This window comes from Argiope bruennichi, chromosome 9, assembly GCF_947563725.1.
Source record: "Argiope bruennichi chromosome 9, qqArgBrue1.1, whole genome shotgun sequence".
Lineage (NCBI taxonomy): Eukaryota > Metazoa > Arthropoda > Arachnida > Araneae > Araneidae > Argiope > Argiope bruennichi.
In genome coordinates this window covers 125,782,487-125,800,903 of record NC_079159.1, presented here as the reverse complement: position 1 = coordinate 125,800,903, position 18,417 = coordinate 125,782,487, and the positions used below count along the sequence as shown (strand labels likewise).

General features: G+C 25.9%; 1 protein-coding gene across 3 annotated transcripts in view; it reads right to left on the bottom strand.

Annotated features, from left to right (window-relative positions):
- Window positions 1–2,004: 2,004 nt before the first annotated feature.
- Window positions 2,005–18,417, bottom strand: part of LOC129983633 (golgin subfamily A member 5-like) — a 35,771-nt gene continuing 19,358 nt past the window's right edge. For all 3 annotated transcript variants that reach the window (XM_056093168.1, XM_056093170.1, XM_056093169.1), the window contains 8 exons: window positions 17,591–17,697; window positions 16,286–16,600; window positions 14,586–14,684; window positions 13,279–13,428; window positions 10,704–10,776; window positions 5,391–5,484; window positions 4,781–4,844; window positions 2,005–2,303 (listed from right to left, as the gene is read on the bottom strand). In XM_056093168.1, the coding sequence (XP_055949143.1) occupies window positions 2,214–2,303; window positions 4,781–4,844; window positions 5,391–5,484; window positions 10,704–10,776; window positions 13,279–13,428; window positions 14,586–14,684; window positions 16,286–16,600; window positions 17,591–17,697 (992 nt within the window). In that variant the 3' untranslated portion in view covers window positions 2,005–2,213. The remainder of the gene's footprint in view (window positions 2,304–4,780; window positions 4,845–5,390; window positions 5,485–10,703; window positions 10,777–13,278; window positions 13,429–14,585; window positions 14,685–16,285; window positions 16,601–17,590; window positions 17,698–18,417) is intronic.

Genomic DNA, 18,417 nt, shown 5'->3' with positions numbered 1-18,417 from the left:
CTGGTCCAGAGTGCAGGAAAATAAAATTCCAAGTAATTTTCAGAGATATTGGGAATCTTGAATGAATTGTATATTGATTTTTATATGAAAGTCCAAACCTTATTATGTCCTTTATTGAGAAAAAGCTTGAGTTCTTCAAAAAAATAAATCGAGTTCCTACTTACATTTTAATTTTATATTCTTCAAATTTATATTAACAAAAATATATAATACAGGGATATTTTCATGAAACTTTTTTACATCTTTGGTAAATAATAAAAATATGTACTCCTAAACAGATTTAGGTTTATTCTTATTTTGAAGAAATATTTTTCAATTTATACCTAATGTATTGTTCGAGTCCCAATGCAAAAAAATAATTTATTTTTACTCATATATGTTCAATTTTGTTTGGAATAATTCAAAAGAAAAGAATAACAATAGTTTCTGTAATTTATCTGTTTTCAAAACCTGTTTCGTTGACGTAGGTGTTTGGTCAAATGACAAGAGAGAGTGTGCAAGTCCAAAAGTTGATACGATTGGCAGGGGGCCAATCTCTTTGCTCTTATTGCAACATTCCTTTTTTTCTGCTGTATTTCACTTTCTGATACACTGTAAAAGAGTGTGCCTGTGAATGCGAGAGAAAAAATGGCAAATCGCATAAATTTGAGTCACGCTGATATAGCTAAACTATTAGAAGTTTCTGACAGCGAAGATGAGGTATCCGAATATGAAAATCATACAAGTGATAAAATTGAGAGTGAAAGTTCTGACAACGATTGATACCGATATTCAACAAATGAACTATAAAGGGAATATTCACTACAAGAATCGTGAAATAAAGTGGAAGTTGGATCTACCGTCACATTCTTCTCACTAATATTATAAAAACTACTCCAAGGGTGACAAGATATGCAGCAAGGATATCAGACACAAAAAGTGCATTTGCGGTAATATTCAATTCTACAATTGAAAACGAAATTATAAATATGATTAATATTGAAGGAGAAAAGGCTTATGGAAAAAAGTGGAAAAATATTGAAAGTAAAACTTTTCAAGCATATATGGGATTATTATTGTTAGCTGGTGTTTATAAATAATATGGAGAGACAACAAAAAGCTTATGGGATAAAGAAACTGGCAGAAATATATTTCATGCAACAATGTCCCTCAAAACATTTTGCACCATATCAAGAGTTATTTGTTTTGAAAATATATCCACTCGTCAAGAAAGAAGAAATATAGATAAGTTAGCTGCAGTGCAAGATATCTGGGAAAAGTGGAATCAATAATAATAGTGAAACGAATACAGATAAAAAAGGAAAACGTACCATTGGGATCTGCTGCAAATACATTGTGTGCCAAACGTGCAAGGTGCAAGCTCTGTCCGTCAAGCAATGACAGCAAAAATAATATGTTATGCTGCAATTGTAAGAATCACATTTGCAAATCTCATGTAAAATATTATTGTTCATATTGTAAATAAAAGTAAGTTTCAATTTCGAATATTTTTCTATTATTTTTATAGATGTATAGATATTAATGTAAGTTTCAATTTCAAAGATTTTTTGTTATTTTTATAGCTACTTTATATTATTAGATCTATTTTTAAACTTATATTACTATTGTTTAAACCATTTCTTAAATGATACCTGTCAATTACTGCAAGAAAGGTTAGTTTTCTGAGTCGGGTCAAATTGACCCGAGTGCTACACACGTAAAATAAATACGAACAGAAAAGCAGGGTTAAAAAGAAAAAGAGGAGGATCCCATGATATAGAATTAATTATTTTTCAAATCATACTCATGATATAGTTGATATATAGCAGTCAGAAGCAATACAAATTATATTGAATTTGACTAGATATTCTGAGAAATATGTGATATGTTGGCATTAAAATTGAAGAAATAAAAATTAGCAGATTAATAAAAAATTACAGAATTAAATTTTCCAAAATGACAGAATTAAATTCTCCCATTAAATGTTATGTTTAAAATAATAACACACAGACAATAATAAAGTACTTAATATATCAAAAATAATTATTTGCACCGTCAGTTTCATCATATTACATTGCTTGTTTTGCAAATGCTTTTTTCGGCAAACACTGATTTAAAATATAAAAATATACATAGAATCAATAAAAAGGAAGCTTTAGAAAAATAACATTTAATAGAAATTTCATATTGCAGCTAACAAGATTAAATACATGTATATATATATTTCTAAAATATTAATGATTTTTTGAAATTTCATAGCTAGCATTATGGATTTCAGGTTCATATGTCAGAAGTACAATAAACACCCAAAAGTGCAACAGCAACTGAAAAAAAAAGTTTGAAAAACATTTTAAAAATAAAGGAACAATAAAAAAATGAACAAACTTTAAACCTTTGTAAAAAATTAATATTTAAAATAAAACCTTAACTTTACTTTTCTTTATCTTTTTTAATATAAAAATCTTAACAATTACAAAGGAATATTGAAGCGGAAAATATTTTTTAAGAGATACAATTCAAAGAATGAAATTGTTGTGAGTGAAAAATATTTATTAAGGAGTCAATATTCTCAAATAGATATAAAATTATTTAGCAATAATACAATAAATGTGATCGACAAACTTTCTTCCCTTATGAAACACAAATGAAAAGAAATGAAGAAATAATTTAAAATTATAAACTAACAATTTCATAAGGAATAAAGTTGTAAGTTAAGGTACAGTTGTTGACAAAAAAATTAATAAATAAATAAATAAAATTGCTGTAACTTTGTTACTTATTATTGCATCTTCACAAAACTGGTATTAATGGAAATAATTTAAAGGAACAGGTTTGTCGAGATAAACAAATTAATTAACATATTTAACTAACTACTATCTTGAAATTTTTCCATTAAGAAAGTCAATCATATGTGTACCAAATTTCGTTCTGAAATTCACAGCAGCTCTTGAGATATACTTAATTTTGTTTGCTGAAAATTCCATTAAAAAAAGTCAACCCATCAGTGATTGTATATTAAGTAAATCTCAACTTGGAAATAGCAAAATAAGAAAATCCATGAATTTTGGAGGGATAAAGAACAAGACTCAGATTTATCCTAAATATGAGAATGATTTCTCAAAATGTTTTTTTCTTTTTATTTAAATGTTGAAGCATTTCCATTACTTTCAAAATTAATTCATCATTTAGTTTTTTTTATGAATTGAACCCACCCTAAGAAATTAATATACATCTTATTTTTTATGACAAATGAAATAGGTTGTTGGACACATTTTACCCCCTTACAAAATCGATGATTAGTGAGATGTGAATGAATTTTAAATTAATGAAATCATTGGTGTCTATTAAAAGAATGGACTTTTATTTTCAGGAGGAAACAATTGTTAATCGATTAAAGATTTATCAAGTTTACAACAGTAAGCCACTATAAGAATGCAAAATTGAGAGCATTCTTTTTCTTATGCAATAGCTGATGTAATCAAGGCAAATACAGAGAAAAAATTCAGCCAAACACATTACCATGCTGCAATATCTCAAACTGGAGGTCAGAAAACTATATTTTTTTATGAATGTAAAGAAGATATTATTTTATAACACCAAGGGAATTATTTTATGAATATTTTAAAAATATTCTCCACTTAATTAAAGGAATTTATGAATAATTTCTCAAAATTAACCACTGAGTATATAAATAAAAGGTGCTAATTAATTGTCTTATTTTAGCATTAATTAACTTACTGTATGATAAGAAATATTGTTGACTTCTTTGAATCTCTATTTCACTTATTTATAAATAAAAATTGCCAGTAACGAATAGAAATTAATTAAACATTCCACCAGTCAATCTGTCCTGCAATTTAATTTTATATCGTCCAAATGAAAGGAAAAAACAAATTTTTAAAAGAAAGCAGAATTTATGTTTAATTAAAATCGCTTGATTTGAAAATAAATTTTTATATTTAACTAATTACAATATTATAATACCAGTTAAAGTTTGTTCCTTATGAAAAATAGATATATAAATAAAAATAAATTTAATATATGGTTCCTCAAATAACAGGTGTTGCAAACTGACTGACAATTTTACAATTTTTGTGAACATTTCGAAAACTATTTGGAATATGTGCACAATATTTTGGATCTAGGAATTGTAGCATATTGGCTTTGTTACCATGCAAAAATTTTAATCTGTTACAATTCACTTCCTCTCATTAATCTTTAAAAATTCATTAAAAAATATTAAATTTGTATGCCATTTATGAATTTATTTCGTGATTTTGTGAAATATGATGATTTGCTTTATGTGAGTGAAAATTTTTTAAAAAATATATAATAATTTCCGATATATCGCCGAAAGTTTATGACTAATTTAACATAGAAGCATCACTTTTCAAAACTCTATAAGTCACAAAATTATCATCAGGATTTTATAAAATTTTATTTACAAGTTAATTTTATTATGGCAAATTGATTCAGTAAAAAAAAAAAAAAAAAAAAAAAAAACATAATGAAGGGGGGGGGATTTGAGTTAGTGTTTAATTAACTATGTTAATTTACTCAGTTAATCAGTTTCTCTACCAAAATAAAACTATCTCTTTGAGTCATTTCCATCGACACCAAGTTTGTGAAGATGCAAAAAATAAATAATAAAGTTACGTAGATGTTTAATTTCTTTTTGTTGACAATTGCACATGGTGATTAATAATACTGCTTCTTCTATGTTATGTAAACTAAAATAAAATTTATACCATTTTTACTTTTTTCATCTACCATTCAATTTAAAAAGAAATAATAATCTTACCATATAAATAATTACAAAAACTCTTGTTATCGGATACCGCCGGAAAAATACCCCTAAACGTATGCTGTATGGAGAAAAGAATATCAATTAAAAGAAATAGATATGTACAATTCAAAGTAGCATGTGAAAAATAAAAAGAATAATAAAGTTTAAATAGACTTGCAATAATTTGATAATAAATTCCTAATACAGAAAACAAAAGTGAAACTTTTTATGTAATAGTTTTACATAAATTTTAATAAACAGTAAAGATACCCCCCCCTCCAATCTTTCCTTATAAATATCTAAATTATAATGGATTCACTTTGTCAATGCTGTTAAAAAAAAAGTCATACTTTGATAAATATGAAAATGACATCTAACTTCTTATAAATAAAAATTTGGAAATCTATTCAACATTTCCCATTGAATTTTGGAACCAAATTAACAGCCAAATAAAAAAAAATCAACATATTTCAATTTTTTTTACTATTTGAACAGAAGAAAAAGATCAATGTTTTCTTCTGGAAATATACTTTTATAAATAGCATTTCATACAAGCTTTAGTAAAAAGCATCAAAGTGACCATTACAATATGATATGGAAGATCAAAAGAGTGATTGATTATTACCTAAAAGAATCAATGCTAGTATAAACTCGTTTTACTTTTCTCGTCAAAGCACTATCAAATGGATTTTCAAGGAATACAGCTTTAGATTTTCTTTCTAAAAATGAAAATCAAGAAAATCATTATATATAAAATAAAGATGTTAATGATAATAACTAATTTATAATTCAAAATATTACTTCACAAGCATTATTAATGACATATATAAAGGCAGTAAAAAATTACATTTTTTTAAATAATAAAATAAACACAAATGCATGAAATGCAAAAAGATCATTCGTTGCTGCAAATATCACGAGTTTGTAAGTTTTATCTATCATTATGTTTGCTTATAAAAAGCTACAGATTTTGACAAACTAGCAGATAATATTATTTTATTAGCATATGAGTAGAATCAAGAACTTGAAAGTTTTTTTTTTTAATGATTTGCAATTAAGACTATAGGAAGATTTTAATTAAATCAATACTCAGAATTTTCACTTAATCTCTAATTCAAATATGTTCATTTCGATACGGAGATATAAAGCTTCTATAAAGAGATTATGTTAAATAAAGAAAGCCCAGAAATTATATTAAAAATGATTATTTTTTTAGATATAAATAATTTTTATTCCTATTCATGGATGATATCTGACTCCAATGTTTTAGATTAGCCATAATTTTATTAAAAACTACAAGGATGCAATGGACATTACTGCATTCAGGCTTAAAAATAGCAAAATGTAGAAAATAAGATTACAACTTTTAATAAATGAGTTCGGATTTATTAAGAATCCTAATACTGACTATGGAATGCAATTCAGTCTAAAACTTCTTGAATGCAAGAGTGGAAATATTTGCAGGAAAGAGCTTTTCTGTGTTAGTATTAAAATATTAAGCTCTAATATAATGTATGCATACTAATTAAGTTTTTTTAATAATGAATTATAAATATGTTTCATTCTTTTTCAATAGTTAAAGAATTTTTCTTCTATTATCAGTATTATATGATCAGTTTAAAAGTTACAATATAATTACCTTTTGCAGCATTTAACATCTCCCATTCATGTGACATTTAACTTTCCAATTATAGTTAATATTTTATATAATTATAATAATGATTTTTCATTTTGAGCAAAAAAAAAAAAAAAAAAAAAAAAAATGTTTGTTAGATAGTTTGTATGAGATATAGCCTCATTGAAACGTTATAAATAGATTAACAGAGAAAATGACACTTTATTAATGAGAAAAAAAGAGATTGAGATTATTACATAAATTGAAAAGTTCAAAGAATGCAAACATTTTTTTTTAAAGATTACAATGAAACATTGTAAAATCAGTGAACATTATAGAAGCTTAGTATGTATAATTTAATTCATACCACAGTTGATTTCCTTCAAAAATTATTATATATTTGTTTCTCAATACATTGAATTTATATGGCCTTCTACAATTTACAGTATGTCTCAAAATTATATAGATAGGTGATTTATTGAATTAACAATCTTTTTTTTTTTCGAAATAACGGAACACAATGATGCAGTAATTGCTAAAAAATACAAGCATAAGGAATCACAATTTGTATATTACAGCAAATAATTATAGTATAAGCTTTACAGAATTTTTGCAAAACAAATAAACAACAAATGGCTGTTTCAAGAATATATGGACTTTTCAAATATTTTGTATTTAAATTCAAATTTTGATCGATTTCTTTGAATTATCTAGACAATTCTATCAGGCATGTTTCTATCTGGTGTATGGGGAATGTAAAACTGAAATGAGAATCAATTCTGCTTTACTTGTGGTATTAATTTCATAATTGTCAATGGTCATGCAACTTTCATGCAAATATTCTAAAAGTATTTTTAATCGGATTTAGGTCTGGGCTGATAGCTGGTTGGTAGAATAGCACTTAATTTTCAATTATAAAAACCACTTATTTTGATTCTTTATATGAAAAAAATAATAATAATAAAAGTCTAAAAATTAATCAGAGATGTAATGTAGGTGCATAGTAGTGAAGTTTCTAATATATCCATAAAATTTATTTTGAAGAAGAGTTAAGATGATTTATAGGTGAATCGTCTACTGATAACTGACAATAATAATAATAATAATAAAAAAGATGAAGTACAGCAGAAGGTGTAAAAAAGTATGTTAAAAGAAGTGAAAAGTACTTAAAGGATTAGGGGAAAAATAAAAATAAAACAAGAATGAAAAATTATAGTTGTTATATAATTTGCAGCAGTTTTGGATCGAACAAAGTGTCAGACTGAAATGTTGCTTATGTTATAGCAGAAATCACCAAAATACAATATTGCTGAATTTGCTATAAACAGAGACTTAATTCGTTTCAAAAAATAGAGCAAAGAACTCAGAAATATACCAATATAAAGGCTAAATTTCAATCTTTTATTATCCATCAGGACAGCAAATTAAACACTGATTGTTCTGGAAATGATAAAGTGGATTGCCTGCCTATAAAAATTTCTGGAAAAGGAATTTCTCAACTACTTCTAGCTTTCAAACTTCTATCTGGAACAAGAGAGAGACAAATTGCAGCAATCTTTGAAGCTATTGAATACTGGGACATGTCAAACAATGTCTGCTCCATATGTTTAGACACTGTACTGTCAATACTGATTGTAATGCTGGTACATGTTTTCTCCTAGAGCAAAAGCCTGAAAATGAGCTCTTATCACTAGACATCTTCTGATGGAATTGATCAGAGGTTCAATGTTTGAAATGTACATGGAAGCCACATCTCTCTAAGTTCCACTGTTTAAATATTTCAAAGAATATTGAAGATTCATTAACATTGAATAATAGGAAACTGGAATTACAGCTGAAACAGTTGCTAAACTTATAAAGGATATTTAAAAAAATACCATTGACTATGCAAAGAAATACCTTGAACAATCTCATAATAATAACATATAACAGATTTATAAAATAAGACAGGAATGATAACAGATTTATAAAAAATTGTTAAATTTTTTCTTTTTAAATCGCTTTTGTCAGAAATATAGGATTTATATCACCTGCAGCCATACACCATGCCCTTTAGATTCCAAAATGTATTTATAGTCTAAAGATCAAGAAGTTTGAACTTGCATCCAAAGAAGAGAAAGAATTAATACATGTATTTTCATAGCATGTGTATGCTTGAAAGCATAGATCTCTACTATTCATTTAATATCACAAAGGCAACAGCATATAAATTTCCTAAGTATTTATAATATCTATTAAAAAGCTAGTTTTTTTTTTAAATATTTATGTCAGTACACCTCCCAAAACATGAAAGATGCATGTCATAAAGAAACAAGCTAAACAAATCAACTCTAAGCAAATGAGGATTAACCTTCAGTCATTTGAGAACAAAAAATTAGAGGATTGTGCAACTACCATGTTCATGTCACCGTTCCAAATGTTAGATCTCCCAGTACGTTACCCTTAAGTTCATTCAGCATTACGGAAGGCAAGAGAAAATTACAAAGTAAAAACAAGTACAAAAACTTACAAGTACTCTAAATTTAGAGAATGGTTATGTTGAATATGGATTGGCACTTATTCAAGAGTATTGTGGAATGATAAGTAAACAATAAGCTACAATTTTTGTTTTATAAGCTATATAGAATCATCAGCAAGAAAATAACAATGTTTGGAATCCTTTAAAAATTATAATTTTTTTCTAGGAAAATAAATATTTTTTATTAAATTCTAAATCAAATTTATTGTCTAATGTTATAGTGAAAATAGTACATGCTATACAAAACTCATATTTTTATATGAAATTTTCTCACTATAACAAACTTCGAGCTATTTGCATTACCTCTAAATATCAAAATTCCCATTTTAAATTTCATCTTTTAGTTTTTTTTTTAAATCAAAAGGGACAAATTAGAAGACCTAATTTGTCCCTTTAACAATTAAGACCTACTAAAAATTATTACTGTATTTTTTAAATATAAATAAGCACCATACTACTGGTCAGTTTTTAACAATCACTCGATTCTGTCTAAACCAAGCTCTTGTTGAATAGCAGCTGTGAATTGATAAGTGAACACCTTGTCCCATTTGGATTGACATCGACACATTGTCCCATTTGGAATTTTCATTTTTTCTCCCCTAATTGGTTCAAATTGGTAGCAGGTGGATTTTGAAGACATACTGATAATCCTCAGAACATGGCTGAACATTAAGAAAAGCCACATCGATTGTTCTGTTGAAACAGAACACACTCCATATCATGACAGAAATATCTTCTTACTGTTAAAGAAGTTCTTGTTGTAAATCATGCCAATAGTATGTTTGGCCATCAGAACCATCCAAATTGTTTTTTTCTTCCATCACTGAAGAAAATAATAAACCACTCAGCTGTCAAACAAACAAACGCAAACATGCACACACACACACTTAGCTAAAAGGATGCATGCACTTCTCTGATGCAATTTTAGCATAGGAATCCTGATGCATTCAGCAATATTTATGAAATTTGCTTGCCTATATGTAACGGTGAATAGTAGATCGTGAAATAAGAAACATTAAAACCTTTGCAATTTTATGAATAGACATCTTTTGGGTTGACACTGATTGCAAACTCTCTCTACCTTGTCACTAAGATGTCCTTCTTGGTTGACCTGAACACTTTTTTTTGCAATTGTACTGTCAATTTCGATAAATTTTCCAATTTCCACATATTCTATGCTTTATTTAACAATATCAGAAACTTTCAGAGTCAATAAATGCTAAATTCTAGATATATCAGCTGCTAAGAATTGAACACTGTGAGGCATTTTCCAATTATTAGCAAATTGAAGAATGGCTATTTACTTTATACTTAGAAATTGTTATGCTATGTGTGTACAATATAAAACATGCATTTTTTTGATACAATGGTTATTAAAGTGAATCTTTTCATTGTTCATATATTTTTGGAACAACTTATACTGAATTAAATTTTTTAAAAATCTTGTTTTAAATATGATATTTTTGTATTGTAACAAATTTATGTTATGATTTCATATGCTAATTTTTTTTCATGATTATTGAGTCATTTTTTTTAAAAACTGTTATTACAAAGAAAATCCTATGTCCATATAATCTTGATATGCATTATATATTATCAACTTTAAGAAGCAAAATATCTAACTGACATTCTTACACCTCTCAGTTTCTGATAATAATTATTATTCCAACTTTAGAAATTTTTTAACAATATTTAAACAATCCACATATTAAAACTTTTAATCTGATTCTTGAGTTTATCAAGCCCCCCCCCCCCTCCAAAAAAAAATCAATTACATAAGTAAAACCCAAGGAAAATTTTCATACCTGAGTCATTGTTGTTAATGCCCACATATGCATGTTGTTGCATGCCATAATTCAAAGCTTCATTCAGTTGTTGCTAATAAAAAAAAGAACATATATATATATATATATGAAGATTTCCACACATATTTACAGAAATATGAATCTTATGATTGGAAAAAATTATCAAATCAATTATTAAAATTAATATTGCAAAGGATAAATTATAAGGATACAAAAACAAAATAAGTAAATTTTATTTCTTTTTTTACTTTGTGCCTCTTGTAAAAAGCATAGTTCAATTAAGAATAAAACTAAATTCCAATAATTTTTTCCAACTAAAATAAAAATCCAGCTAAAAATCTCTGCAATCCAGATAGAAGGAATCTGAAATTTCAGACATTCCGAACGTCTCTTTAAAAATTTCTGAAAAATAATTAAAAAATAATGGGAAAACAAAAATTACAAATCAAAGAAAAAGTTGATGGTTATTATTAATTTAAAAGACATGTTTTAATTGGTATTTAAGAATGAATACAAAACCTAAATTTATTATAAACAAAATTGGTTTTTGGCAAAAGGATTTAAATTTGCTGGATGAAACATTGTTGTGCATAAATATCAAATTTGTAACATAGCTCCAGTTCAAAGGCACAAGTAGCATTTGTATGTGACATAACAGGTTGCCACTCAAAACTGGAAAAAAAAATCCTGTTTTCCCTATATTCAAGATACAAGGAAATGAGCAAATAGAACTCATGTGGCAATTACTATATACATATATATATAACCAATCTAAAGTAAGAAAACGTTTGAAAACGAAACTAGAATGAAAACGAAACAAAACAGTTTCGAAATCGCAACTAAAATTTATTACCTATTTAAACTAAAACCAAAAAAGAACTTCATAGTATTTAGAGAGCGCAATTGCAGCTACTTCTAAAACACAGATGAATTGATTCAAAAGTATTAGAATCAAGTTAATAGGAAAAAACAAAAAATCAATGCTATTTTTTGTTTTTATTGTTATTTTTGTTATTGTATTTTTATTTTGTTTCGGTTATTTTCTTCTAATTTGTTGTTTTGTATTTCCTTTCTGTTAAAATGGTATATCTCTTGAGCATAATTCCAGGGGATTTTCGGGTCACGAGGAATCATTGTTAGACAATGTCTGTATGTCCTCACAGAAAAAATAAATTTCTTTGAATCCCTGCCTGAGGGTGACCCTTGAAAAAGTCTTCAGGCCGGATTCTTTTTTTTATATTTTTAATAATTTTTTTGGTTTAATTTTTATTTGATTTTTTGTTTTTTCCTATTAACTTGATTCTAATACTTTTGTATATATATAAAATGTTTTTAAGGGATGGAAATGCAAGGAAAAGAAGTAAAAATTTATTAAGAATAAAACTAAATAATTCTTATAAAATTTTCAAAATAATATTAATTAAATTAAATTATTCAAAATAATATTAATTAAATTAAATTATTCAAAATAATATTAATTAAATTAAATTATTCAAAATAATATTAAATTTAGGTTAAAAGAAGGTTCATATTTATATACACACACAAAAAAATTATCTTTATTTATTACCTATAATATGTAATTTAGCAAGACAAAATTTATATATTAAGGGAGGGACATTTTACCTCTTATACTGTTTGATTTTAAATCACTCAAAATTAAAGACTCCGGTGAAACAAAACATTTTTGTTAGCATGATACAAATCATTTAATGATTACTCAACAAAAAAGCATTGCAAAGTGCAATTACTTTTTCTTATTCATTCATTTTTGTCAATTTATATTTATTTGGGCATCAATTCCAACAACTTCTGCAGATTTTTCAGCCAAATTTCTGAATGATGCAATTTTGACACAATTAAGTATAAGGGTGCCATAAAACATGCTAAAAAGATACAAATTAATTTCTGAAATGCTTCTAAGAATATTAATGTGTATCCATTGAAAAAAAGAAATTCATTGCAGAACATCCATTTTTCAGTTTTGAAATGGTAGTTTTGACATAATTTTGAAACTAATGAAAAACTAAAAATATTTTCAATAAATATTTTAGTTTTATCATTTGCAAATAATAAAACTGATATCTAATTTAATCAATTATAGCAAATCAAGGGACAATGACTTCTATTCTTTCATTAAATTGAAAAAGACCACAACATTACAGAACTTATTTAAAATATAATTTATAAATATTAAATATTTATTCAATAAATCATGGAATTTAAACAGAAATTTTTAATTATATTTCAGTTAGCTAATATCATATAAAATCTACAAACTTATAAAATGAGTTAAAGAAATCACTGTAATAGCAACAATTCTATAACATTTTGTATGTTTGTATATTCTAAAAAATTCATATAAAAAATTAAAGATAAAAATTAATTGTATATTTTAAATGAAGCAATTGTTTCTTTTAAAATGTTTACACCTAAAAAAAGTTCATTTCATAAAAATGAAGAAGTATGCTTACAATTCTATTATATTATCATGTACTATAAACAACATAAAAAGAAAGGCATACACAAAGAAAAGGCATTACAATTATGTTATGTATGGTAGCAAAATACTAACTTCCAATCTTTCACGTTGAAGTATTAATGAATTCTTTTCTGTGCTCAATGCTTCAACAAGAGTTTGTTTTTGAATGAGATTTTCTGTTAGTGCATGCAGACGAGATTCAAGCTCATCTTGGCTCACTGAACTCAAGGATTTTGCTGTTAACTGAAAAATAAATACAAGTTTAGATGGAACTGACTATCCTAGCAGGAATAAAAGAATTGATTTACATTTTCAAGAAATCGAATTTCAAATGCTCTGCAATACATCATATCCACGAAGAACTGGATTTAGAGACAAAAAATAAAAAAAGACATGATTCCAACAACAATTTAAATGCTACTTTTAAAAAAATATTATTTAACATTTATAAAGCAAATAAAATGTTTTCTGTGTATTAGAGCACCATCTATTGGCAGATTTTTATATTACAAATTTTTATTTAATAAATATTCAGTGCATTATTTGAATAATCTGTAATTTCAAATTCTATTTCATTGGATCAATAGAAAGCACTCTAGAGCCTCTGAAGTGGGGATCTCGTTTCTTGCTAACCTTAAGTGCATTGTTTGATAACGGATTCTAAAAACCTTCCGTGCTTTTAAACATACATTATGATGGATTTAATTCATCAAAATAGGAGTGAGAGGAAAGATGAAAGGAGGGGATGTTTACATTTAACAATAAAATAAACTAGGGTTAATCACAGACTGGATTCAAATAATACGGTCGGAAATGACACAATATTCACATACATGTGAAAAAAAATTGAACAAAAAAAGTATCTAATAGGGTGAAAATCAAGGCCAAAGAATGACGAAAAATTCCAGAAATGTGCTCATCCGCCTGTGTTTCTACCCTTAATGAGATAGAATTGTCAAAAAGTGGTCTTCTCAGAATATTGAAACAAACAGGATGTATATACATACATGTATACAGACACACATACACACACAAAAAAAGGTTGTTTTTTTTAAAATAAAGTTTTGGCAGATTCAAAATATTATTTAAAAAATCAGTTAACTTAAATTCTTAAGTTTCTAAAAAATACTTGTTAACTGTTATCAATTTTTATATGAAAGCCTTCAAAATATTTCTGATGTTGTGGCACTAACAACTCAAATACATCAGGAGATAATTTATAGAGGGACCTTACTTCCATGAGCACTTAGGATTTTTTTTCACTGTGGATCAATAAAAACATAATTTTTTTAAAAATTTGAATGATATTAAAAGTAACAAATGTAAATAAACTATTTTAAACAAAAATAGTAAAAATTTTGAAAAATCAAAATATTTTCAAGAACATTTTATAGATTTACTTGTCTTCTCAGCTTTTCAATTTCGATTTCTCTGTCTTGGATTCGACTTTGGAAACTACTTTTTGTTCGAGTAAGTTCATCACGTAGAATTTGCAATTCCTGTATAAAATTTTTTTTAATTATTGATCTATAATATTAAAAAAAATTAACTACTTAATATCAACAAATTTTCTAATTAATTAATTTTTAATAAACTGTTACCTTGCACATTCTTCAATTCTACTATTTTCACTTTTTTTGAATAACAATAAAATAAACAGAAAATATCACAAAATAGTTTAGCCATGATTAAGTACAAATTAAATGCACTGACATTACCTTGATCTCACATGTTAAAAAAAAATGTATAAATCAGCATTTTAAAAAATTATAATTCTGTTCATTCTACTCAAAAAAGACTAAATTTGAGATAGAATTTAGTGATTATAGCAGAGAAATATTCATTTTAACGAAAAATTTGCTAAATGTTTTTCAAGCTAAACAACAGATTAATTTTTTCTAAAAAATAATTTTTTTACATAATTGTTTTTATTTTTGTATTGACTGAAATTAAACTAAAGTGCACAATTTCATATCAAAATACATAACAACTAAGCTTGTTATAAATAACATCCTTCTGTAGTGTGATATAATATCTATAACAAAATTATGCACCTATGAATAATATCACAACAAAATGAGGAAAATGTCCTATATATCTAAAGTTAGATTTTTCTTTAGAATAAGAGATGTTAAATATTCAGTATTAATATTAAAATCACAAAGAATATGTTTCAAAACAATAAAGTAATTGTGTGCCCCCCCCCAAAAAAAAATGTGACACTGAAATTCCTAACTAAAAAAGAAAATAGAGTTAGGCAACTTTTATTCACTGAACAGTAATTATTGCTCACTAACAATAACCAAATTAAGTAAAATTAACTATATTTTTATCACATCAAGAGAAAGAAAGAAAAAAAGAAAAAAAAAAACTTGCCTCAGATCTTTTATTTATAGTTTATTTTTAAAATAATAATTGAAAAATTCATTAATCTATATTTATATACTGCATCATAAAAAAATATTAAAAATTATTGAATAATACTGCACACCACATTTCAACAAATCAAGAGCTTGATTCATCCTGCTATTTTTGAGGATTTCTTTAAAAAATTCATCCCTACTGGAATCATCAATGTTTATTGTTTGGCCTACTCATAAAAATTGTATTTTAGACAAAACTGAAATTCTAAACCTGTTAGGAATTTCAATTTTGTCTTTAACATTCAAAGAGCTTTTCATTTTACTTTCATAATTCAATTTCAGGTAACAGTGGTTTATAGCTGTACTTCAAATCAGAGCTGGGAAGATAGCTGTCCCTTTAAATAAATCCAAATCATTTTAATTCAGACAAAAGAATGCTAAGTCCTTTCCTGGCAAAAAGTAACTTCCAGATTCTTCCTTATAGGTGCAACAAGAAATTTCCCAAATATCAATTGCTGGCTAAAAATAAACGATTGTTTGATTCCTAACTTCAAACTGATAAAGTTGAACAATATGGTGATCAAACTAAATAACTATTTTTAGGAACATTTAACACTTCAGTTCAGAACCAAAGTATTTTGTTAATATTAACCACAATCATTTAAAGCAGCATTTATTGCACTAATTTTCTCAACATCACTTCATCTTCACATCAATGACTAAGAAATGAAGATTACCTCTTTTAATTGTACATTTAACAGCTGAAATTCTTCCTTAGTAGTCCTTTCAGAATCAAGTTGATCTTTTAAATTCTTATAACGTTCTTGTGATTCCATGGCATCATTTTGAAAAGCCTTTTCAAGCTCTTGGATTTCTGCCCGATAGGTAGCTACAAGCTCATTAGCCCTCCTTAATTCATCTCTCATAAGATCTCTTTCTTGCTTAATGCTTTCGATTTCTGCATTTGCAAGAGCTGAGGCAGCTTCACTCTTCTCAATGCTGTCTGATTCCAAGTGACCCCCTTTCAGGCTTCCAATCAATTTCTCTTTAGACTTAAAAAAAAAGAAAAAAAAAAGAGGATTTTAAAATATATTTATCAACAGACATAGAAATATGAAGTTAATAAGCATTTTAATACTAAATCAGTAAAATTAACCATCACTATAAATGTAAAAAATTATCAAAAGTGGGTAATGCTGATAAATATTCAGGTTATTTAATTCATGTTCCTTTTTTTTACAGCTGCAATTCTTAAGTATAATGTGATGAAAGACAATCATAATGCTAATATACTATTTCACAAATTTAATATACATTGTAGACATCTAAGCTATAATAAATTTAATATGCATTAACAAGAATACCAAAGTTAGCATCTGATGGAATCAACTTTAGTATCACTGATTTAATTGTATTGAAAAATTCAGATCTGATAATTAATAGTCCAACTTGAAAAATAAACATTATTAACAAATAAAATATGATTAATGTTAATTTTGATGCTTATAAATAGAAGTGAACTTTTCTTTTTAGAATTCCCAAGATCATTACAAAAATACATTAAACATTTAAAAAAAAATTAGATATAGATAAAAATGTTAAATTAATTGAGCATTAAGATTTAAATGACATTCCTGGGGGGGGGAGAATATTCTGTAATATCTTCCATAAAACTTTTTAGAAAAAAAATACTAAATCTATTGTATAGACAGTGAGTTTAAAAAATTATTACACTGGTTTAAAAAATATGGCAATATTCATAACAAAATTAAAAGTTTAGTATCCTTTAATGTCCTAAAAAAAGTAGTATTGAAAAGTACAGCGGTAGTTCTTTTTTTTAATTTATTAATTTACAAACTTTATATTTGTAAATTTTAATTATTTTCATGCTATAAAAATATCATTATAATGATAAATTTATAAAAATAATACATTGCTTTTAAATTTAATAAGACTAATGAGCATTAGTTTCATACAAGATTATGTAAAAATTTGAAAAATGAGTAAACAAATGAAAGTATTTGAAACTTTTGATTTATTACTTGCAATATTCTTTGTGCCTTTTGTTTGTAATCATTATATTCTTGTTGTAAAGCTTCAAAGTTTCCAGTTGATTGTTTGAGCTGATTTGAAAGATCTTTGCTCCTTTCTATAAAAGGATAAAACAAATGTAGTTATTAAACAGTAACAAATGTAGAATGAGTTTTAAGCTTTAATATTTATCTATTCCAAAGAATTAAAGAAAACTAACGACCCATCTAATACAGCTCCTAATATCCTCCTATTAATCCTGAACTAAAAAAAAAATTAAGAGAGCAAGAGAAGAAAAGGTCAATGTCCTAGAAATAAAACTGAATGTCATAAAAAGAGCTTTGAAATTTTTTTTAATACTGCAATATCACGATTCATTTTCATAATATCAGCTTTAAATTATAAGTCAAATTGACAAGTCTTCTTTCTTTATCAATATGATAACATTTAATGAACAATTTTATGTAAATTTTATTATAAATATTTATTTTTCATTAAGGCCAAATAATGAAGGAGAAATTCTTTTTGATTAGGAGGAATCTTGTTTAAACTATCGCTAAATTCAGTAATATAAGAATGCATACAAAATTTTCAAAAACATTGCATTTGATACATTGTACTAAGTTTCAAAATATTCAGTATCAAGATATGTAATTTCATGTAACTGAGATCTGTGAAAAAAAGAAATGATTGTGCAATAATCTGTTTTTCAAAGAAAATAATTCATAAGTAGAGACAAAAGGTTGTCAAATTGTGTGATTAAATTCAAACTGAATGCTTATTCTTGATGTTATTAACTTTTAAGTAATCTTGATGTTAATAACTTTTATCTTTAACT